This window comes from Saccoglossus kowalevskii, chromosome 2, assembly GCF_978046115.1.
Source record: "Saccoglossus kowalevskii chromosome 2, keSacKowa6.1, whole genome shotgun sequence".
Lineage (NCBI taxonomy): Eukaryota > Metazoa > Hemichordata > Enteropneusta > Harrimaniidae > Saccoglossus > Saccoglossus kowalevskii.
This window is the reverse complement of record NC_140642.1, coordinates 39,420,841-39,446,767: the sequence shown is the minus strand read 5'-3', so window position 1 is coordinate 39,446,767 and position 25,927 is coordinate 39,420,841. Positions and strand designations below refer to the sequence as shown.

The 25,927-nt window shown below is 35.4% G+C and overlaps 1 protein-coding gene across 1 annotated transcript in view; it reads right to left on the bottom strand.

Annotated features, from left to right (window-relative positions):
• Nucleotides 1–25,927, bottom strand: part of LOC100379064 (poly [ADP-ribose] polymerase tankyrase-like) — a 93,962-nt gene that overhangs the window by 59,461 nt on the left and 8,574 nt on the right. Inside the window, exons 2-8 of the mRNA XM_085495486.1 lie at nt 9,363–9,482; nt 4,170–4,362; nt 3,461–3,730; nt 2,388–2,654; nt 2,084–2,246; nt 1,537–1,660; nt 53–216 (exon numbers count right to left, since the gene is read on the bottom strand). Coding sequence (XP_085351612.1) covers nt 53–216; nt 1,537–1,660; nt 2,084–2,246; nt 2,388–2,654; nt 3,461–3,730; nt 4,170–4,362; nt 9,363–9,482 — 1,301 coding nt within the window. The remainder of the gene's footprint in view (nt 1–52; nt 217–1,536; nt 1,661–2,083; nt 2,247–2,387; nt 2,655–3,460; nt 3,731–4,169; nt 4,363–9,362; nt 9,483–25,927) is intronic.

Here is a 25,927-nt window from a genome sequence, read left to right as displayed (position 1 = left end):
TATGTAAGATTAAACTTCTAACTTCTTGTCAGTACTTGATGTTTATATCTACCTTCCAGTTGACTGGGCTTCAAGCAAAGATTCAGGAAGTTCAACACGGTCTGTCTTGGGTTCTTTTATATCTGCTGCTAGTAATTTGACCGCTTGTTGATTATTCTGACTGATCGCATAGGTGAGTGCATCATACTCTAAGTCAACACTGCGATTCACAAACACCTGGGTGATAAACAATGATGATACTCTCAATAACATGATTGTATGCACATAGATTCAATTTGGCAGAAGAGAAACGACAGCTCCTGACACTGTGTGTCACTGATGTCTCTGATATTTTCATATGCAAATTGTCACATAAACCAAGTTCCATGTGTAAATGACAGGGCTGTGTGACCATCTATAATAATGGTATTATGGCACCCTAATGCCCTTTGGTTTGGTCTGTAACACACACATCCAGGGTACAGTAGATTTGGCCTTCCTATTGAGTCTGTAACACACACACCCAGGGTACAGTAGATTTGGTCTTCCCATTGAGTCTGTAACACACACACCCAGGGTACAGTAAATTTGGCCTTCCCATTGAGTCTGTAACACACACATCCAGGGTACAGTGGCTTTGGTCTTCCCATTGAGTCTGTAACACACACACCCAGGGTACAGTAGATTTGGCCTTCCTATTGAGTCTGTAACACACACACCCAGGGTACAGTAAATTTGGCCTTCCCATTGAGTCTGTAACACACACACCCAAGGTACAGTAGATTTGGCCTTCCCATTGAGTCTGTAACACACTCACCCAGGGTACAGTAGATTTGGTCTTCCCATTGAGTCTGTAACACACTCACCCAGGGTACAGTAGATTTGGTCTTCCCATTGAGTCTGTAACACACTCACCCAGGGTACAGTAGATTTGGTCTTCCTATTGAGTCTGTAACACACTCACCCAGGGTACAGTAGATTTGGCCTTCCCATTGAGTCTGTAACACACACACCCAGGGTACAGTAGATTTGGTCTTCCCATTGAGTCTGTAACACACACACCCAGGGTACAGTGGCTTTGACCTTCCCATTGAGTCTGTAACACACTCACCCAGAGTACAGTGGCTTTGACCTTCCCATTGAGTCTGTAACACACTCACCCAGGGTACAGTGGCTTTGACCTTCCCATTGAGTCTGTAACACACTCATCCAGTGTACAGTGGCTTTGACCTTCCCATTGAGTCTGTAACACACACATCCAGGGTACAGTAGATTTGGCATTCCCATTGAGTCTGTAACACACTCACCCCGGGTACAGTGGCTTTGACCTTCCCATTTAGTCTGTAACACTCACCGAGGGTACAGTGGATTTGGCCTTCCTACTGTGTCTGTAACACACACCCAGGGAAAAGTAGATTTGGTTTCCACATCGAGTCTCTGACACACCCACTAACCCATGTTTGGGCAGTCAACCCTTTTTGGGGGGGTTTCGACATGTATTTGAACTCAGATTTACAACCACTACCCAACCAGTGTTCAGCAATTCATAATACTTACCCCGGCAACATTCTTTGGGTCATCAATCAAATCTTTAAGTAATTTCATGTCATTGGTCAAAACAGCTCGGATTGCCTTTTTACATTTAAAAAGTGGTGATATCTCAGGCATATCACACTCATTCCTGTAAGCAAACACAAATCAAATAATGCTTAGAAAGAACTCTTGTGTACTGAAGTTATTGAAGGCATGAAGTTTAGCACACATGCAATCATTAGAGCAAATACAGCAATGATCTGGGAGGGGGGGTTTCCATATAGCTATGGTTTAACAATTATAAATATTTAATGAAATAATGACCATATATGACTTGTTTTTCTAAAATTGATTAGGTGATATTTTTTGTGGGAATGAATGTAGCAGTAACCCAAAATGTTTCACCCTTATGTCAGACTTCTGCCATAGAGGGCATACTTATATAACTCGGAAATGTGTTAACTGTACCGAGCCATGTTGACAATGATAGAGTGCATCATCATGTGAAAGTGGTTTCTGAGGCAAGTGTCAACAGGTAAAAGTAGTTTGCTTATTCCATGAATCAACTTACCTCACTTCAAATGCAGGATCTTTGCTGACAATTTCAATCGCATTATTTGGTTTCAACTTCCTGTTCACATCTTTCACTTTAATCTCTTTCATTTTGTGTTTCTTTGATTTCTTCTCGATGAGCTTAGGTTTCCGTCCTGGCTTCCCTCGCTTCTTTTTCTTAGCTGAGAAACAAACAACAATCGTTAATTTTAACAACTTGACAATGACAAAACATGCAAATTATCATTTTCAAGCTGTCCAAGTGGCTCAAACTTTTCAATAATAACGTTTTTTTTGGGACAACTCACTAAAATGATACCTACATTTATTCTTACTTCCTGGTGGCCGACCTCTCTTTCCTTTTACCACCAATTTAGCCTTTATAGTTGGTCTAACTTTAGGCGGTCTTCCTCGTCGGCCGGTACTAACGCTCGGTTTAGGACTCTCCTCTATATCCATATCTTCATCATCTTCATCATCATCATCAATTACGTAATCTCTATCCTCCTTCATCTCTTCATCCTCCTCCCCCTCCTCGTCATCAAGGTATCCATCATTGATATCATTCATACCGATAGCAAGAATTCTGGCTGAAGTTCAAACACACAGTGCACATTAAATCAAACAGTTTACTGCATGAATGCTCACACATTATTATTATATATGTCAATCTTTTCACCACCAGTTCCCTGTTTTCATCAAAAAATAGTCCTGTTTATAGTCTGCACTTTCCTTCAAAAGATTGGGACAAAAATAGCCACATTTTTTGAGCAAAAACTGAAAATTGACACAAATTGTGTCTGTTGGCTTTATAATTAGGATTCATTTCCAGAAATATTGAAGAATATAAGAAAAAAGTACAGAAGAATTTGGGCGAGAAAGTCTGCTGGTGAAAAGTTTACGATGAAAAAGAGTTGTCCAATAACCTGCTGTTAGATACATGTATGGGTGTTTTCAATAGACCATTTTCCGTACACTGCGAGAATCACGCGTTATGCGTGAAATCGAACGTAAAAACAGGACAAACAAAGGTCATAGCGTTGTAGTCGCGTCAAACATTGCGTGGGATTCGACAAACGCGAAAGTATTTCGGGGACATTTCCATGCTTAATAATGTGCTGTCCACATTTGATGATAGGCAATTTCGATTAAGTGAGGGTATTCGGAAGCAATATTCCTCTGTCGAAGATCGGCCGGTCAATGTAAGCTGCGAAATAAAGGAATTCGTTCGACGCGCGTCTTTCATGCATCTCGCGAGATCTCGCAATTGTTCAGAAAATCACTTATTCATAAAGCAATAGCATATTTCACAAATGACATAACAATATACAATGTAATTAAATGTTCTATTAATAGTAAGATCTTATAATCGTGATAAAAGCTATAAATATCCAACCTTCCTCTTGTTCGTCTAGTTTCCCTTCTTCCTTCTGCTTTGCTTTATCTAGAATCAAATCGATTCTATCCCTCTCCTTTCTTGGGAGAAAGAATTTATCTCGCTCTCTCCTCTCCATGGCGATGTCAGTTAAAACGCTGTCCATTTCAATGGTGTCATAGTAAGCAACGCCATACACATCTGGTGGGTTCTCCAATTCAAACCATCTCACTTTGAAGATCTTTGTTGATTTGTAAACATTGTGGGCCGTTTGACAGATATAATAGGATCCTACAAAGATAAGTAGCCTGTTATAAGTGTTTATTTCAAGACATTTCTTGGTATGCAAATCAATAAAGAGAAGAGATTTGCTTCATTCAATACATTATTGTAATTGACGTGCAAACACCACACCATCTACTTGATATTAATAGCACAGAGTTGCGATGAGTGTCCCTAATGCCAATGAAATATTTTAAACTGTAACTTGAGTGTTTGTGTCATAAATGTGCCAGAAACACTAAATTAACAGCACTCAGACACATCAATAAATTAAATTTCATCTTGTTTATACAAGATTTCATCTCCTATCTCTTTAACTCTTGGTAACGCCTAGCAACGCATGCTGTATTACCAATCAGATGAAAATAGATGCAATTATAGGCTTCATTTTTTTGTTTTTTTCTTATTGTTACTTAATTTTGTTGTTTATTTAATCATAATGGATTACCTGCTTCATTCCTGACAGCAAGATAGTCTCCTTTATTGTAGTAGACTTCTTTTTTCTCCACTGGTAATGACAGACCACGTGTCTGTTGGGCTGCCGCCACAATGTGTGATTGATATGTATCTGTTGGTGTTCTCTTACGCTTGATTTTTGCCTGAAGTGGTGGCGGCGCAGGCCTCTTCATCCGTGGTTTGGGCTGAAATTATTTGTACATGTACATAGAATAATTTATTTTTTTCAAACTGCATTAGAACTATAAAACAAGCAGCCTCTCGGCTGAGATAGCTCCGCTGTTAGCAATGCACATTTCAATTAAAGAACTGAAGACATCATTAGAAAATGAACAATATGAATAGTATCAAAGCAATCAGACTTACAGTTTTTAACAAGAAGTCGAAAATATCACTTTTTACCAAAAAATTACAAAAATATTCACCAAAATAAATTAATTAGAGAATTGAAGATATCATCACAAAACGAACAAATCTGAGAGAGGTCCACATGTAGTACCTATATATGTAATATCAAAGCAATCGGACTTACAGTTTTCAACAAGAAGTCGAAAATATCACTTTTTACCAAAAATGACAAAAATATTCACCAAAATTAGAGAACTGAAGATATCATCACAAAATGAACAAATCTGAGAAAGGTCTACATGTAGTATCTATATATGTAAGGGAAGAGTAGGAAATCAAACGGGCGGTTCACCGCGGTAATCACCGCGGCTCTCCGCGGTACACCGGGGAGAGCCGCGGACTGCTTATAATTAGGGGTCTCTACCGCGGTGGCCACCGATACTGGTTGCAACCGCGGTCGCAGGAAAGGTGTGAAATACGTACTTAACAGTTTCCTTTGTGATTCCATGAGTCTTTGTTTCAAATAGCTGTTTTTAAATCGAGCAGGTTACGAGCATCGCTGGCATGGAAATACTAAGCATATAGTAATATTATCGGCCCACGTATTTTATTAATATAAAAAATCCATAAGTCCAATGCTGTATACGAATTGTTGTTGCGTGAAACAATGTTGTATTTTATGCATGTATTTATCACCAATTCCAGTAGTAAAAGTCGTAACTTTCGAAGGTACGAGTATTATGACTCGTCCATACATTTCACTTACGTTTGTTACACTTGAATAAAGTCTACCACATGAAAAGAATGTTATTTACGAAGTTTTAAATAGCCGAGCCTTCCTGATTCGAGCCTCTTGTTGATTTGACAACGGTGGGTATCATTAATGTTTATTCTTTGCCTGTATCGCATTCCAGACAAAAAGTTCAAGATCGGTAAACAAGAAATGAACGAACTAAAATGTCTCCTGTGTTTCACGTGCGAGTTAAGCGGTCATGTACGTTCTATAAATCTAACCTTGCACGCATAATCTTGTATTGACGTGTTTTTTTTTTTGTTTTTTTGGTCAAAAACGACGTTGCCTTTCAGTTAACTCTTCGCGAGAGTTTACCGATTTTTTGAACAAATGTTAAGTAACTATATCGTTTTGCGTCAAACTGGGTGGCCCGAATTTAAATGTCAGTGCGTGAACTCATTGAGGTCATTGCCCATTGCCGCACGTAATTCAAACACGTGGTTATTAGAGTTCAGTCGAAATGTACGTGAATAATGCGATCGAAGTGCGCTGCGAGTTTATTATAGAAAAATTTAACATTACGCATGATATTGTATGTTATTGTATGGTTAATATTACATATTCACTTTATTTCGAATAAAATAATTCACCGATGAGTCACAAGTATTTAAAATATTTTCTCGACTTTCGTTAGACACCTGACTCCGGGACCTGACTATCTTTTTCAATGATTTACTAGTAAATGCGCCCATGTTTATATTTGCGTAATAATTACAACGCATTATCAAGTCGGTAATATTGAAATATTCACAGACCCAATAGCCCGGGTTAGTGTCCCAACAATAATAAAAATAACTTAGTTTGCGTAATTATTATAAAAGTAATACATTGCAAAGTTGAAATATTTAGAGCCCGTCCAATACTGTAAACATATTTGCGTTATTAGAAAAGCAGCACACTAAGTAAACGATGTTGAAATATTCAAAGCCAATACAGAGTTGGATACAAGTTGTGTTATTACAGTACCGCCGGATATCGTATGATAACAAATTTACGAGATCGAAGCGCGGACCAAGAAAGAAAAGGGTTGCTAAGGTAACGCGCCAGTTCAGCGCGTGACTTGGGGGGTCAAACTTCGGTCAACACACACTTGATGTCAGAATCGCCGCGTAGCAAGTTTCGCAACATACTTGAAGTTCAATTGTGCCCCAAAATGATGTCGACGATCACTCAATTGTCGCAACGCATGTTGTACCAAGTCCATGATACACCCCGTTTCGACTTTGGCTTGCTTTTTCTTCTTAGTGCATGTTCTTGTTCACGTAAATGCGACCTCTCACCAATGTATTAAAACACTTTGAATTTATACTTATGCGTGATTATATTTGGTCTACGCGAAACATTAATCTTTCTAAACATTTTCTGAGACCATGCATGATATATATTCACAAAATAATGCGATCTTATTTTATATTATGTTGATCACTACGTCTTTCTGGATCGTTTTGTGATTTTATTCCAAAGCTCAGGCAAATAAAATAATGTGAACTATTATAGACTAGTTTCCTAGCTTTTGTGATCCTTTTAATTTCCCAGTTCTTTGTGTTCATTAATGGTCTTGACAATAAGTGTGAATTGCTGTGCGAGCCCACCGCACACGACCGCGGTAAACCGGGGTCATGGAATCTATGCATAAATTTGCATAGAATGCGGTCGACCGGCGAGCACCCACCACCACCGCGGTAATGACCGCGGTGCACCGCCCGTTTGATTTCCTACTCTTCCCTAATATCAAAGCAATTGAACTATTGGTTTTTAACAAGAAGTCGAAAATATCACTTTTTACCAAAAATTACAAAAATATTCACCAAAATTAGAGAATTGAAGATATCATCACAAAATAAACAAATCTGAGAGAGGTCCACATGTAGTACCTATATATGTAATATCAAAGCAATCGGACTTGCGGTTTTTAACAAGAAGTCGAAAATATCACTTTTTACCAAAAATGACAAAAATATTCACCAAAATTAGAGAATTAAAGATATCATTACAAAATGAACAAATCTGAGAGAGGTCCACATGTAGTACCTATATATGTATTATCAAAGCATTTGCACTTGCGGTTTTTAACAAGAAGTCGAAAATATCACTTTTTACCAAAAATGACAAAAATATTCACCAAAATTAGAGAATTGAAGATATCAACATGAAATGAACAAACCAAAGAGAGGTCTACCCAAGGTACATATACACCAAGTATCAAAGCATTCAGGCTTGTAGTTTTCAAGAAGAAGTCGAAAAAGTAAAACATTGACACGGACGACGACAGACAATCACTCATATGATAAGCTCCGCTCGACAAAGTCGACAGCGGAGCTAAAAACAATGTAAGATCAACTTTCCAGGGATGATTGCAAGGGCCTTCATATTTTTGATCACTATAATTAAATTCCTGCTAAAATTTTTATACGAAAAAAAAAATTATGGAAATGACAGGGTTTATAGAATTGCTGAATACAAAAGATTATTAGAAATATGCTTCAAAGTACAGAATTTGTGAAGTACTGATAGAAAAGGTCTGGTCATTTTTAACATTACACCTGTCAGTGCGCCCTCTAACAGGACTGATTTCTGAGAAATCAAAATGAAATCCCTCAAAATCAAGTTGATTCAGCATGTTTACTGCTGAAAAGATCAGATCGGTGATTTGAGGCACAAACAAAAATAGCTCCAGATTTCATTCATATTCAATTATTTTGTTTATAAAATGAGAATTTACTTAATTCCACAGTAAGATGCTTTTCAACATTATTTTGTGTTGGGTTAATCATGTGCCAGTGTGTGTTAGTAGCAAGACATAGCGACTTAAAATGCACACTGGTGCGAATAAATTAACATTGTTTCAAACACCAACTTATTCCAACTCTAATTTCTACCCTAAAATTTTATATTTCAATCCTTATGTAACATGCTTGTGTTTTAGGCAATTAAAAAAAGGTGTTCTAATGGCAACACTACCAATCACCCTTATACTAGCCCAATGCTGAACATAATGCTAATTAACCCACATTTCACCTTGTAGAAAAACCGTTGCTATGTGGTGTGAATGTAGATTGGAAGGCTGCATGTCCTAACTTGACCACTTAATACTTGACCACTCAGTCACAACATTTGTCACATTTACTGTACCTGAGTTCAGCCACATTTTTTTATTTGTTGAATAAACAAGATTGAAATTTTTTTGCTTTCATACAGTTAAAAACACAATTATTCAGGCCAGACTACAGCGCCCTCTATTTTTTGGAATGCAGATTTGTTACATTAGAAGTGTCCAGCATGGTGGACCTCAATAAGTTTTTTTTCTCCTTGACATAATTTGCATCATGGGAATGGTGTCTTAAATCATCCTAGAGTTTTTACAACTACGTTGTAATACGAATCAGGGATTGCAAGGAAAGTGGACACAAGCAATCAGTTCAATATGATTTTGCATATGTTTGTTCTGTGACAGTGGCAAGACTATCTAGACACTAGAACGAGACAATAATTAGTAGACACAAATAGTTTTGAGGACATGGAGGAAAACAAATTGCAAGGCTTTCTCTTTCGGTCACTATGAATGCTGTTGTCAACTATCACTTGAAAATCCACCAACAGAAGTCTCAACTTTCTTTTTACTTGTATTTTTCTCTATTTCAGTATCTTCTAACCAGAACCTAATTTGATAATGGCAATAGTAATCTAGTGCTTGTTCATATTGTAGTTAGATCAGCCTAACTTGCGGATTAAAATTAGGACAAGCCCTGGCATCTCTTCACGGAAGTGATTAATTTAGGTCAGCCAAATATTGAAAATTGTGTTCACAATTGTAGTGAAGTCTAAAATTTGAGTACGTCTACGGCCAGCCTTTATTTTCCAATGTGAAACCAGCATTATAGATCAAAGTTTCAGAAGAATACTGTTTCATAATTTGAGTCATATTGGCAATTGATTTAGGTATGTTGGATACACAATACCAGCAAACAATTAATATGAATGCTACTAGTATATAGCTCATAGTTATTTGAGTAACTGAAATAATTATACTATAGTTAAACTTACCACCTTTGATGTTGATGGTAAAGGCGTTGGTGTCGGCGGTGTTGGTACTGGTTCAGCACTGCTGTTGCCATTACTGCTAGCAGAGGGTCCATTTAATACTTTATTGGACATTCTGAATATCTGTGGTGACAAAAAATGGAGAAACCTAAGCACGGCAGAAGATGCGCTTCAACACTGTATGTATTAATACTCAACTGGAATAGCTTATATACCTGTACTATTGTAGTGTAAGACAATTCTACTCAATAATTTAAATCATGGAATGTGGTTACTGTATCATTTACTCTCAACAAATCTGCCATTATTGTTTAACAAGCAATTATAAAAAAGTCATTGTCAATGACACGTCCCCGTTCCGTTCATATTTGAGTGACATATACATTCAAAGCAGCAACAATATGGATGTTGAACTGCATTCAGTAAAACAAAATAGCCACCAGTCAGCCATTTTCAACACAATCCAAAAAACAATTTAAACTAAGTTTGCCCACGCATGACTAAGATTCAGTTCCGGTATGGTGAAAATGTGCAATTTTTGTAAATTTTTGATCTTAAAAGGACTGGCCCAAATGCACAGGCATATGTATGATATAATGTATGATGTGTATGTGAAGTTTGAACTTGATCTGTCCAGGCATGTCCGAGATATGGATTGAAAACTAAATTCTTTAAAACAAAATGGCCGCCAGTAAAATTGGTATGCATCAAGCTTATATTATGTTTAATATATGCACTAAATCTGAACAAAATCCATCCATGCATGACTGAGATCCGGTTTCGAAATTGTGAAAATACGTGATTTTGATGCATTTTCGGCTTTAAAATGGCCGCCATTTGGCTATCGTTAATGAGATCATGAAACAAATGCACATATCTAATTGCGACATGATGTATCTTGTGTGTGTGTGAAGTTTGAACTTGATCAATCCAGACATGTCTCGGATACGAATCCAGAACTGAATTCTTTAAAACAAAATGGCCGCCAGTCGGCCATTTCAAACTTGATCCGGAAAAAAAAATGACGTGCATCAAGGTCCTATTATGTTTAATGTATGTACCAAATTTGAACAAAATCCGTCCATGCATAACTGAGATCCAGGTTCGGAATGGTGAAAATGTGCGATTTCAATGCATTTTCGGCCTTAAAGCGGCCGCCATTAGCTATCGTTAATGAGATCATGAAACAAATGCACATACATATTTGTGACATGATGTACCTTGTGTGTGTGAAGTTTGAACTCGATCAATCCAGACATGTCTCAGATACGGTTCCAGAACTGAATTCTTTAAAACAAAATGGCCGCCAGTCGGCAATTTCAAACCCGATCCACAAAAAAAATGACGTGCATCAAGGTCCTATTATGTTTAATGTATGTACCAAATTTGAACAAAATCCGTCCATGCATAACTGAGATCCGGGTCCGGAATGGTGAAAATGTGCGATTTTGATGCATTTTCGGCCTTAAAATGGCCGCTATTCGGCTATCGTTAATCGGATCATGAAAAAAATGCATGTGCATATGTCCCATATAATGTGTGATGTATGAGTGAAGTTTGAACCTAATCGGTCCATGCATGTTCGAGATACAGGTGATCACGGACGCACGTTTGCACACAGGGCAAAACACAAGTCCCTGTTTTCGGACTACGTCCGAACGGGGACTAAAAAGGTATGCAAAGGTGTGATATGCGATATAGATCTTGGTATGCAAAGGTGTAATATGCGATATAGATCTTGGTATGCAAAGGTGTAATATACGATATAGATCTTGGTATGCAAAGGTGTGATATGCGATATAGATCATGGTATGCAAAGGTGTGATATGCGATATAGATCTTGGTATGCAAAGGTGTGATATGCGATATAGATCTTGATATGCAAAGGTGTGATATGCGAGATGAGATGACCTATATTTCTAGAAACTAAAATGCAAATTACAGAAAGAAGATAGTTTTTTGAAAGCTTACTCGCATGTACCATCAAAAATTTTAGTTCAGTTTTTTAATGAGACAACAAAATCATGCTCATTTCTGTTTGTGTAATTCAACTTTTCCAAGCGTCTACTGCATTCTGTGATGCTATTGGTTAGAAATTCATTTGATTGATACATGTATGCATGAAATGGAATTGCTTTCAAGTGGTTGCAAAGTGTGAATGTTTGTTAATTGTAAGATTTATTCATCACATATCAACGTACATGTTTATAATTGCATACTTTTATCTTCATTTGTGATACACACAATTTCACCTACACAGGTTTCTAAACAGTACAGTAAACCATGGGTTTAGGGTCTATGGATAAACCATTAAATATCATGGAAATATTTTTAGGATGTATTCAATAAATCAGAGAATTATATTGAGATTTTAAAATGTTTTAGAAAACTGAAGCAGACATCTGAATGTGTACATAAAATATACTTTCAAATGAACACATCTTTTATAATTCAGTGTTCCATTTTCAAAGACGGGCAGGAACAGGAAGTCGGTAGGAGACAAAAACCACACATGACAGTATGATAAGCAGCCAGCTAAGGGGTAAATTGTACCACACATGACAGTATGATAAGCAGCCAGCTAAGGGGTTAATTGTACCACACATGACAGTATGATAAGCAGCCAGCTAAGGGGTAAATTGTACCACACATGACAGTATGATAAGCAGCCAGCTAAGGGGTACATTGTACCACACATGACAGTATGATAAGCAGCCAGCTAAGGGGTAAATTGTACCACACATGACAGTATGATAAGCAGCCAGCTAAGGGGTACATTGTACCACACATGACAATATGATAAGCAGCCAGCTAAGGGGTAAATTGTACCACACATGACAGTATGATAAGCAGCCAGCTAAGGGGTAAATTGTACCACACATGACAGTATGATAAGCAGCCAGCTAAGGGGTACATTGTACCACACATGATAGTATGATAAGCAGCCAGCTAAGGGGTACATTGTACCACACATGACAGTATGATAAGCAGCCAGCTAAGGGGTAAATTGTACCACACATGACAGTATGATAAGCAGCCAGCTAAGGGGTACATTGTACCACACATGACAGTAAGATAAGCAGCCAGCTAAGGGGTACATTGTACCACACATGACAGTATGATAAGCAGCCAGCTAAGGGGTACATTGTACCACACATGACAGTAATGTAATGAATTGAGCATTTTAATTAAAAGTTTTATAACAAGATAACTGAACTGCACATCAAATACTACCGGTACTAGTAAATACAATCTAACAGTTTCAAGAATTTTCCATGAAAATTACAGTCCACTGTTTGTAATGACTTAAATTAGTCTCAACACAAACACTTACGATATTGTAATTTTTATATATAAACGTAACAGATTAAACATTGTAAAAAAAGACATAAAATATGTAAATAATATTATTAATCCATGCATGGCTGCTGACATGTTATCTATCCCATAATACTATCAGCCGCAAATGGTTGACTTTTTCTTTATGTATATTTTTCAATAAAGGAACACACAATTGCACTTTGTATTACTTCAACCGGTAATTTGCATTGAAAAGCTGCAAGCATTGCAACTAAATGCCAATGTAATTCATGAATGCACAAAAGATCAAGTCAGGATTAAATGAAAGCTCTATTAAACAACTATATTAACAACCAGTTGACTTTTTTCTCTTGAGAATAGAAGCAATTTACGGCAATGTTCAAATACAACACACTGAAGATGGACAAACAAGTTCTGTCTTACAGAAATAAAAATAAAGGGTTTATGTTTACCTTTATGTTCTAAGCAATACACAGTGAAATACCACACTCAAAAATTTTCAACAACTGACAGCTGATACTAGTATCATTTTAAATTGCTAAAATTTCTGTTGTCTCAGATATCTCACAAAAACATTACTCTTCATGAATGATGACTACTACAGATCAAACATGTATTGACACATGCACAGTCCTCACTTTGTTTTTACCGTACTTTCATGTGTAGATAAACCAAATGGCTCCATACATCAATGCAGTAAGACTAGAAGTGCATAGACTGACAAAACATAGTGAATATAATTATACATACCAGTAAATACATGCACCAGTAACCCAGTATACATAATCATGATACAAAGTCTTATTAAAATCACCATGTATGAAAAAACAGTTCCAAACAAGTTTACAGACTGATATTTGTAGGATTTTAGACAATCAATTTGACAAATTTGATCAAATCACAAAATAACTCAAACTACAGTTTTACCTAACAGTATAGTACCCGAGTACCAACTTTCAAATAAATTAGGTGACATATTTATAAGGAATCAGCATTGGATTGATAGAAATTGTCAAAACAACTTGGTAAATTCACAATTTTCATTGGATGGCTGTCGTGGTCTCGGATCGGTGCCGAGACAACCATTTGATTCACAGTCACTTGGCGGCATATTCATGATCACAAACAATCTCGTGAATTGAAACAAGTAAAACGAAACATCATATATCAATTTTCCCCTTGACGTTTCTGTTCAAGTACTGTACAATAATAATCAATCCATATTTACAATGAGAATGGAACGTTGTAGTTTAATTTTAGCAAATGATTTTAGTTAGTAAAAACCAAAATGAAATAGAGTCCCGCACCATTGTTACAACAAAGTTTCCACACAATAATTTAGTGACCGTCGCCTTTGCATGTCAAAGATACTTTTCCAAAATAACATTGGAAATAATAGTCTTTAAATATATTAACGCAAAAAAGCCAATTTATTACGTATTCTTGATTCTTCGTAATTTTAAATGAAGACGTCGACACCGCACTCTGGTCAGAGAAATGCTGATATATATCTACATCGGGACAAGATCAATTGTTTTATACCACTGCACATGTTATCAAAATGCAAGCTGGCAAAAATGGCAAATAACATGTTTTTTATTATTATTTCTTGTTTCATTCAGCCTGTATTCTTGTGTCCATTGTAAAATAAAAAAAATAAAAATTTAAAACCTTAGCACATCGTAACTTCAACAGCAAAAACCAGGCATCGTACCGACACACTGGGCAAATCCGAAATTATACTGCACTTTGTTAGTAGATTTAAATTCATTTGGGAAACAAAATATTCAAACAAATTGACACGAAGATAAAAATATTTTTACGTCTAGTAAACTGTGCTGGTGCTAAAAAATAAATTACGTCCCAGTCTAATCTAGGTCAAAAGCTTATGTTGCGTGCGTATACTCAACGTGCAATTCACTGGACGTGCTAGGCAGGAATATTACTCGTCTTTAATAGTTTACACGAAATTCTTTTTATTTTATTTTTGTACTTGTTTTTACCTTTTCAACTGTGTTTCCTTTTTGCTGCGAACAATAGAATCAACTGCAGGCAATTTACGCTGAATATACTAACATACTGGCACATTACCTCTGCATGCACATGCGTTAGACTTGTGTTAACGTAAAGCTAACAGCACGTTAATGTGCGCTAACACCACGCTAGCATTTTGGTAAAGTTTAGAGCTGTACTGTACATCTGAATATATGGGGACTAAATTGACAGGCACCTGTAACTTGATATACATGGTAAGGATACAAAGTTTGAATAAAATCAGCCAGTATATCTCTGAAAAACTGTTCCGGATACAGTTAAGTATCTGAATCTAACAAATTTGAGAGCCAAAATGACCGATAGTCAACCATACATGTTCTTGTGTATTTTATCAAATGGTAAAGAAAAATGGATGTGCATATGCAAGTAATCACACATGGTCTTTGTCGTAATTTTGACTAAGATTGGTTGAAGTGTGTCTCAGAATGGCTCTGGACAGAAGTACAGATGGACCCCAAAATTAAAACAGGGTGACTATAAATTATTGATGATGTGAACATCTTTCTTACACCTCTTTATGTCAAAGTGATTCATTGCTAAATGGTGAGAGTTATATGAATGATGTATCAGTGATGTGCTTCTGACAAATCAGGTACAACACTCCAAACCATACTTGTCAACTGTTGTAAATTTTAAGTTGATGAGTTCCTCATGTTATAACATAAATATGTACATGCCAGTGGTTGATTTACAATTCCATTGCTATGTACATGCCAGTGGTTTATTTACAATTCCATTTCTGACCTTTTAAATCATAAATATGTAGATGCCAGTGGTTGATTTACAATTCCATTGCTATGTACATGCCAGTGGTTGATTTACAATTCCATTGCTATGTACATGCCAGTGGTTGATTTACAATTCCATTGCTATGTACATGCCAGTGGTTGATTTCCAATTCCATTGCTGACCTTTTAAATCATAAATTGCTGAAAACTGTACATTTCTTGATGCTATAAAAGAGCTTTTTATGTGAATAATTGTAAGTATATATAATTAAAGTACATTTTTACTGCTATAGTGGTTTAAATTAAATAGGAGAACACTTCTTATACTAGTTATATGTAAAAACCTGTAAAAGTTCTAACTTCTCTCTGGCCTCCTCTAAAAAAATTGACCACCTAATTATTTTTTTTGGTAATTTATTGGCTTGTAAAATTTGCTGTTTTTATTTCTCCTAAATTTCACCCCACCCCCCTATTTCTCTTCTTAGATCAATGGTTCTACTCAAATTTAGGCTTTGATTAATGAAAACTAAAACTGTTGATACATATTATTAGAGACACTGGAAGAATGTAAACAGCATGCAGCTGATCATCCACACGTATACTATCATAGACATACACACAAAAATAACTTACTTTCCAAAGAGTATTGCTTATTATTCAGTGAAAGAATGTTTCAGAACACTTGAACCATTCCGTACAAATGATGAAATCCACCATGTTTATTAAAATATGAGTTGACCTACCACGGTGTTCCTTGACCTGATAGGTCAGGAAGGCCATTAACCAATCAGATTGCTGCACGGTACTACCCTCATTTTCAGAGTAGAGACAATGAATGTATCCAAGAAATAAAATTTGTTGTTATCAAAGTTGTAGTAAGATCTGTTGACATTGATTTTGCTGAATTGTGTATTTAAAATAATTACTCAAAGAATATTAACAGCTTTTATAATATTTATGATAACAGCAGAAATGTTATTTTACCCATTTACACAATAAATCTGTAAGTCTTTTCCACAACAATATCTTGGTCGTGTTTGTAATCGTTTTGACCAAAATTTTGATTTCTGACAACAAATGAGGCACCATGAATGCTACATGTATCTAACATTTCTGTAATTTTTACACAAATATTCAACCAGTTCAAATTTAAAAATAATTTTGTATTCACAAAACATATTTCCAAAGTTTTCATGGTATTACTATTCACATTATGATTAATCCAAGACAACACACATGATGACAGTGTTAGCCAGGAGGCAAGCCAGTTACAAGTACATGTATTCCTTTATAAGTTAAAAGACAACGTGAAACACTTTGAGATAGTTGTGTCAATTTAGCCAAATTTACTTTATTACTTGACTTGACACTTTTGCTAGAATGATCAATATAGCAAGTAATCAAACTTACAAATTAAATTTACAATATATCATATTTACTCTATTAGTAGTTTATTCACTTGCATAAATTACAGCAGGGTTTCTATGTATGTAATATTTTAATGAGTCAGTATACAATACACAAAATTTTGGGTTTATATGCGCTTCTATTAATAGCTCAAATACCACAATGACACCACCCACCGCGCCCGCCCGCCACAAAGTCTAAGATTTCGTGATTATTTTAAAATGAGCATTAAACCCTATGAAGGATATTATAATTTCCATAAAAACAAATCTGGTGACAAGTTAGTGCTTTGCTCATTTTCAAATTTGTTGCAATTTTAAACCATTTTCCAAACTCATTCTTTTTTGGACCCTTTGAATTTAGTATACTGTGAAAGGACATGTTGTACAGAGTGCAATAATGACAATCTAATTGTTATGCAAATTGTATGAGATTAGAAAACGTTGAACTCAATGCCCTTACTTCATTTGTGAATGATATGGATGTGAATGTAATGTCATCAATAATTGCCTCTCATGTAATTGGAATAAATGTTTCAAATGCATTGTTAAACGCTGCATTTCAATTTATCTCCCGTTTTGACCTAACAGGTTAAAATATGGGAAAAACAATGCACGTCTAAAAGCTTTCTACTTATTCCAAACGCGTGAAACACAAATTGCTTTCAAGACAGTATGAAAATAATCATGAAAAATCACAAGATGATGCCATGACAATGAAAGACAATTAAATGTATACAGTTTTCAAAGACGAGTCAATTTAGTAGACGTTTGTCACTAATCAGTGAAATCATTGCACACAAGTTCAAGTATTTGGATATAAGGATTTATAAGACCAAAATAATCACTAGTCGCCATCCCCAATAAGATCACAAACCATACTGATGTGAGGTTTTAACTACATACAAATTTTAACAAAATCAATCCTTGCATATCTAAGAAATGATCAGATCTATTAAATAAAAAATATTAATTTTAAAATTTCAATACAAAATAATGTAGTAAATGTATAGTACTATGTAATGTAAGCACTTTATCATTCAGCCAATTATAATGAAGTCAGATAGCATTCTCAATTGCAAGATGTCATATACAATGCATAGCTAGTCTGAGATATATACTAAGGATCAATGTGATTACGATTTTAACAAGCAAATCATGGCTCAGTCGCGGTTAGTTATCAAATTTATAGTTTTGTTTATAGTAATATAGTTTGAACATAAACATGTCAGTGATATGCAGACAAAAACAAATGCTTGATTATAATGATTTTTTAACACTAAAATTTAGTCAGCAATGAAACCAGATCATCAAACGAGTACATGTCCATATTGAAAGTTACGTCTCTGAAACAGCAATAATTAAAACAAAATGGCCGCAAGTCACCTACATTGTATTTCAGATCCAATCTAACAAAAAATGACATGCATCAGGAAGCCATGATGTCCAATGTATGTACATGTTTGAATGAAAATAAAATTCATTGAGAACCAAAAAATGAGCATTTCTCATATGTGCAGATGTTCTAATAGAAGCCACATCCCCTCTGTTGCGATATACCATTTTAATTGAATATGAACTTGTTGGTACAAATAAAGTGCATGTATTGATGATATAGTAAAATACAAAGTGACAAAGATGCATGCAGAACACCAGTATCATAATTTGCTCTATTAGAAGTGTAGAGGTGAATATAATTCTACAATTGTATTGTAACCATGGCCACAGATTCACCCCTATCATGTATGTAAGCACATGTACCACTAATACATGTAGAATAAATACAGTCTAAAAGTAAGAAGCTTTGTGACATCAATTTAACCATAATATGATAACTTACAATGTACGATTTCATCATGAAAATAATACTATACTAACGAAATTAGATCACCATGTAGAAGACAAGCGTTTGAATGTTTAGGCGAACTTGTTATGCTATATATACAATGTTAAGCGTAACCAAATCTGTATAGATATATGTTTTTGTTTTAACTTGGCATGTAGGCATCGGTATTGGTAGTACATTGTACACAGTGCTGTACAACAAGTGATTTTCCATTAACTACAATAATGTCATTTTCAATGTCAAAATGCTGATCTTTGAGAGTGGAAAATGGCATTGAGATATCCTTACATCAAAATTGACCATTATCACATGTATAGCATATTATTATTTAGGCATGGAAATAGCAAAAAAATAGTTTTGTGTTCGTTGAATCCCATGTGATGTTTTGAACTCACTACGTTATAACTTTAGTTTTTTCTGTTGGATTTTACACATAATGCAGGATCTCACGTTTTGATCGGAAAATCGCCTATTATGATACGATGTTCAATACACAGAATATGTGGCTAACTCTGTTACTGTTCTGTTATCATAGATTTTTTAGTTGCACACATATACGCTGTACATAGTAAGGTCTAGTTTTCAAACAAGTGTATACCATAACAATACTCATGAATAAGTTATTACATGGAATGTACAGTTACATGTATAAATAGTACACTCCCATTGGGAATGACACAAACTCACCTCAAATTTCATAATCACAAACACACCGACATTATATAACCATCAACAAAATCCAATTTCAAAAAACAACCAAATATGAAAGTGTCCCGATCGAAACTTTTGAAAATGCTGGGGCATCAGGAGTTAGATTTACAAAATAAACATTTGTATTCTACACCCTAAAATCTACTTCTATTGTTTAATTAGGGGATAGTAAAAAACTGATACCAGTTACAAATTTATTAATATCTTGCATCAACTATTTCATCTGAAACAGAAAACACGTAAATACAGTAGAAAATGTATAAAACAAGCACAAGTGGTTCGCCGAGACATTACGTCATGTTACTGTACATATAAATGAAAGCCCATCTAAAAATGGATCTCTAGTAATAGTTTATGTTAATAAGGCCCCAAAGGAAAATACATAAACACGTCGTTGTAGTCTGTGACAAAATAAAAATGAAACCAATAAGCTGATCAGCTGTATTATAATAATAACAGGTTGAACGTACCGTACCTCAAACTGTTTATTTATATTTTAAAATATTGATTATTATTCCTAATCCTAATTAAACAATCCTAATTATTTCAATTTAAATATACGAGTACAACACTGAGTGTACAGTAAAAAAAATCAACTCGTGTCAGGTACTGAGGTAGACATACAAAGCATGGTACCCACATATATCAGATAAATTTACGAGTTAACACTCAAATCTCAACTGAGTTTGCCACTATGATATTCTTAACTGTAAATTGCTGGAAAAAGGCCAAGTTTTGACGAGGACGAGCAGCGATTAGAGAAATTTTGATAGTATTTGTTAAAAGCTTCATGATATACTATAGTCACAATGTGGTTTGCCATTATGACGATAACTTCACCAACATCAAGCATATAGACACACAGATACATTTGCTGTATTATGACGATAACTTCACCAACATCAAGCATATAGACACACAGATACATTTGCTGTATTATGACGATAACTTCACCTACATCAAGCATATAGACGCACAGATACATTTGCTGTATTATGACGATAACTTCACCGACATCAAGCATATAGACACACAGATACATTTGCTGTATTATGACGATAACTTCACCAACATCAAGCATATAGACACACAGATACATTTGCTGTATTATGACGATAACTTCACCAACATCAAGCATATAGACACACAGATACATTTGCTGTATTATGACGATAACTTCACCTACATCAAGCATATAGACACACAGATACATTTGCTGTATTATGACGATAACTTCACCAACATCAAGCATATAGACACACAGATACATTTGCTGTATTATGACGATAACTTCACCAACATCAAGCATATAGACACACAGATACATTTGCTGTATTATGACGATAACTTCACCTACATCAAGCATATAGACGCACAGATACATTTGCTGTATTATGACGATAACTTCACCGACATCAAGCATATAGACACACAGATACATTTGCTGTATTATGACGATAACTTCACCAACATCAAGCATATAGACACACAGATACATTTGCTGTATTATGACGATAACTTCACCAACATCAAGCATATAGACACACAGATACATTTGCTGTATTATGACGATAACTTCACCAACATCAAGCATATAGACACACAGATACATTTGCTGTATTATGACGATAACTTCACCTACATCAAGCATATAGACACACAGATACATTTGCTGTATTATGACGATAACTTCACCAACATCAAGCATATAGACACACAGATACATTTGCTGTATTATGACGATAACTTCACCAACATCAAGCATATAGACACACAGATACATTTGCTGTATTATGACGATAACTTCACCAACATCAAGCATATAGACACACAGATACATTTACTCTATTATGACGATAACTTCACCTACATCAAGCATATAAACACACAGATACATTTGCTGTATTATGACGATAACTTCACCAACATCAAGCATATAGACACACAGATACATTTGCTGTATTATGACGATAACTTCACCAACATCAAGCATATAGACACACAGATACATTTGCTGTATTATGACGATAACTTCACCTACATCAAGCATATAGACACACAGATACATTTGCTGTATTATGACGATAACTTCACCAACATCAAGCATATAGACACACAGATACATTTGCTGTATTATGACGATAACTTCACCAACATCAAGCATATAGACACACAGATACATTTGCTGTATTATGACGATAACTTCACCAACATCAAGCATATAGACACACAGATACATTTGCTGTATTATGACGATAACTTCACCAACATCAAGCATATAGACACACAGATACATTTGCTGTATTATGACGATAACTTCACCAACATCAAGCATATAGACACACAGATACATTTGCTGTATTATGACGATAACTTCACCAACATCAAGCATATAGACACACAGATACATTTGCTGTATTATGACGATAACTTCACCAACATCAAGCATATAGACACACAGATACATTTACTCTATTATGACGATAACTTCACCTACATCAAGCATATAAACACACAGATACATTTGCTGTATTATGACGATAACTTCACCAACATCAAGCATATAGACACACAGATACATTTGCTGTATTATGACGATAACTTCACCAACATCAAGCATATAGACACACAGATACATTTGCTGTATTATGACGATAACTTCACCTACATCAAGCATATAGACACACAGATACATTTGCTGTATTATGACGATAACTTCACCAACATCAAGCATATAGACACACAGATACATTTGCTGTATTATGACGATAACTTCACCAACATCAAGCATATAGACACACAGATACATTTGCTGTATTATGACGATAACTTCACCAACATCAAGCATATAGACACAGATACATTTACTCTATTATGACGATAACTTCACCTACATCAAGCATATAAACACACAGATACATTTGCTGTATTATGACGATAACTTCACCAACATCAAGCATATAGACACACAGATACATTTGCTGTATTATGACGATAACTTCACCTACATCAAGCATATAGACACACAGATACATTTGCTGTATTATGACGATAACTTCACCAACATCAAGCATATAGACACACAGATACATTTGCTGTATTATGACGATAACTTCACCAACATCAAGCATAGACACACAGATACATTTGCTGTATTATGACGATAACTTCACCAACATCAAGCATATAGACACACAGATACATTTGCTGTATTATGACGATAACTTCACCAACATCAAGCATATAGACACACAGATACATTTGCTGTATTATGACGATAACTTCACCAACATCAAGCATATAAACACACAGATACAATTGCTGTATTATGACGATAACTTCACCAACATCAAGCATATAGACACACAGATACATTTGCTGTATTATGACGATAACTTCACCAACATCAAGCATATAAACACACAGATACATTTGCTGCATTATGACGATAACTTCACCAACATCAAGCATATAAACACACAGATACATTTGCTGTATTATGACGATAACTTCACCAACATCAAGCATATAGACACACAGATACATTTGCTGTATTATGACGATAACTTCACCAACATCAAGCATATAGACACACAGATACATTTGCTCTATTATGACGATAACTTCACCAACATCAAGCATATAGACACACAGATACATTTGCTCTATTATGACGATAACTTCACCTACATCAAGCATATAGACACACAGATACATTTGCTGTATTATGACGATAACTTCACCGACATCAAGCATATAGACACACAGATACATTTGCTCAATTATTGTTTTCAATCTGAGTCACATGTGACGTATCTATATACGTAAAATACATGGTTTGTTCCTATGCAATAAGCAGCACACTTTACGTAAAAGCATTAATACTGATGCACTGAGATTAGTTTACTTAAACCCCTATTCTTATTATATAATGGAGAAAGAAAACCGATCATAACGTCACTAATCAGCCTATAGTCAACACCTTTGATGAGAGGATGGTTACAAACTGTGTTGAGATGCACAGAAAACCTGTATATTTCATCATTTGGAAATTGAAATTCAAGTAATTTACAACTATGAATATAAACACACTGAATACAAAATTTATGATAAAGACTACTTGAGAATGCATCAAGATTTACGTGAGAGCAGACAGAGAAAAAAGAATAACAGTCCCTTGTTAATAAACCCTTGTCAATCATTGTTGAGTGTTGGTAAATAAACTACTTTTATCAGTTTATATGCAGTCTTGGCACTTCAGTAGACAGTAGTCAGTTAAAGTGCCTGTGAAATGGCTGCTATTTTCACGCCTAAAATTATCTATTGATACATAAATATTATTAATTTTTATGTTTCTAAGCATAAATAATTTTTTTAAGTGAAAAAATATGTTTTAAACTCAGTCTACGGAAACTTTATTTTTGTGTATTTTAAAACGAGGCTCCTCATTAGCTTCTCATTTGCATACAGAAATTACCCTTGTGACGTCAGAAGGGGAAGTCGCTGGGCAGCTTGCATTGCCGATACGTGTAAATAAGGCAAATTTCTTGTGCTGTTTTCTCGTCTTTGACTAAATTGCCACTTATGTACTTGTTCGTCGAGAGAGAATGGACCATAATGAACACATAGTATCAAGTTTTTTGCATGGGGTTAAGTCAGATGCGAAATATGTCCGGTCTGGTGTAGCTAGTCACCGTGGTCGTCACCGTCACCGGAGCACGTTTGTACACTGTCGCTGGACTCCGGCATTGGACAAAATCAAATTTTACGGCTGAATCGTCTTGTTATTTAGCAGGTTACTAGACACCATTGATTAATAAAATAGAGAAATAATTTTTAAAAAACGACAAAACACAGCTACTAAATAAATGACTGCCGGGTTGTTCTGGGTGAACGCGTCGGGTCATTAGGGGGACAAGTGCGTGAATGGCGGCGTTTAATTGGATAACAAAAATAATTGAGAGCGACTCACATACAGACAAATTCAGAGTGGATTTAGCGTGATTTTAATGATTATGACATCATATTAAAAAAATACATTGACAGCTCAAGCCCGGATTCTTATTCCTTAAATTATTACGCCGATCAAGCTGCAAGTAAAGGCAACAAACGTGTGAATTCGACATTCAACACCAATAATCGAACAATTCAGACACTTTTAGCCTGCGAAAATGAAAACAGCCTGAGGGCTGCGTAATTTCCTGTTTGTCCGACGCTTCGTTTTCGTGTCATTATCAAAATTACTGCCACCTTTTACATAACACGGGTGGTCTCTATAAAGCGATAATCAAGATCGCAAAAAATCAAATCATTCGAAACACATACTCGACGTCTCTCTCCCTTCTGAAATCCGTCTCAGTGATCATGGGCTTGTCCGGAATCTATTTTTTCGAAAACGTTTTGTATTGTCGGCGTTTCTCGTTAAAACCTAGTTGTTTTGTCATGAGCAAGGACAGTTTTTCAAAAAAAAAAAGAATCTGAGGTGAAGTGGACACTGCATATGACGCTGTTAGGAGAAAGTCCACCCCAACCTTTTCTCGTTATTTACACGGCTTTCGTTCACCAATTTCGCACCCTCGGATCGATTGGAAACGTGTAAATACTTACACTATGACTATACGCATTACTGCAATTGCCCACAACACAACGTTTAACCATCATAAATGTTTGTTGTGAAAACAACTTCTAAAAATTCGCTCTCTCAAAAATAACATAAAATAGACAAAAGAAACACCGATTAAAAATGTATTTCGTTTAAAAGTACAGTTGTACGTTGAATGACACAGTGATATAAAAGTACGGCCCAGGGGTATGGCTTCCTCTCATATTTTTGCATTTGGTGGAGCACTTTCGGCGAGAGTCGGAAATCCGGAAACAGTCGACCGTTTCAGGATAGGTGGGCGTGGCTACAGCACGGGAAATATCTCAAATTTACTTGGATACGAGTAATCATTTTCAGCAAAAAAATCAATAATTGCCCATTTCAGTGGGGCACAGATCTAAAATGGGAAGCGTGTGGGTGGGCATTGCACAGGCACTTTAACAACCAGAATTCACCAAGGCCCTCAAAATCCTAATGAATTGAGAAATGATTTGTATTAATCACCTAATTGGTGATGTGATATGGTACATGGTACTAGAGTGGTTAGTGTACAGTGTCTTTTCACTTACCTCCATTATATAATCTGGCACAGATTTCATGAATTATTTACTATTTTATTATTTAATTATAGAGTAAGCTGGGTTTGCATATCAATAAATCATAATGTTAAACATATATTATTATTCTTAGAAGGCCGTGGGGGAAATATTCAAATGCACATGAAATGCAAGAATTTGTCGGTTCATTTACAAAACTATCAATTTTAAATAATAAAATTTTAACCAATATAACATTGACAATACAAGTCACTTATTATTTGTTTACAAACAATTACAAAATTTTGTAGCAGTAAAAATTTATTATGGGTGTTTCCATGTCACATTATGTACAATGTCAAC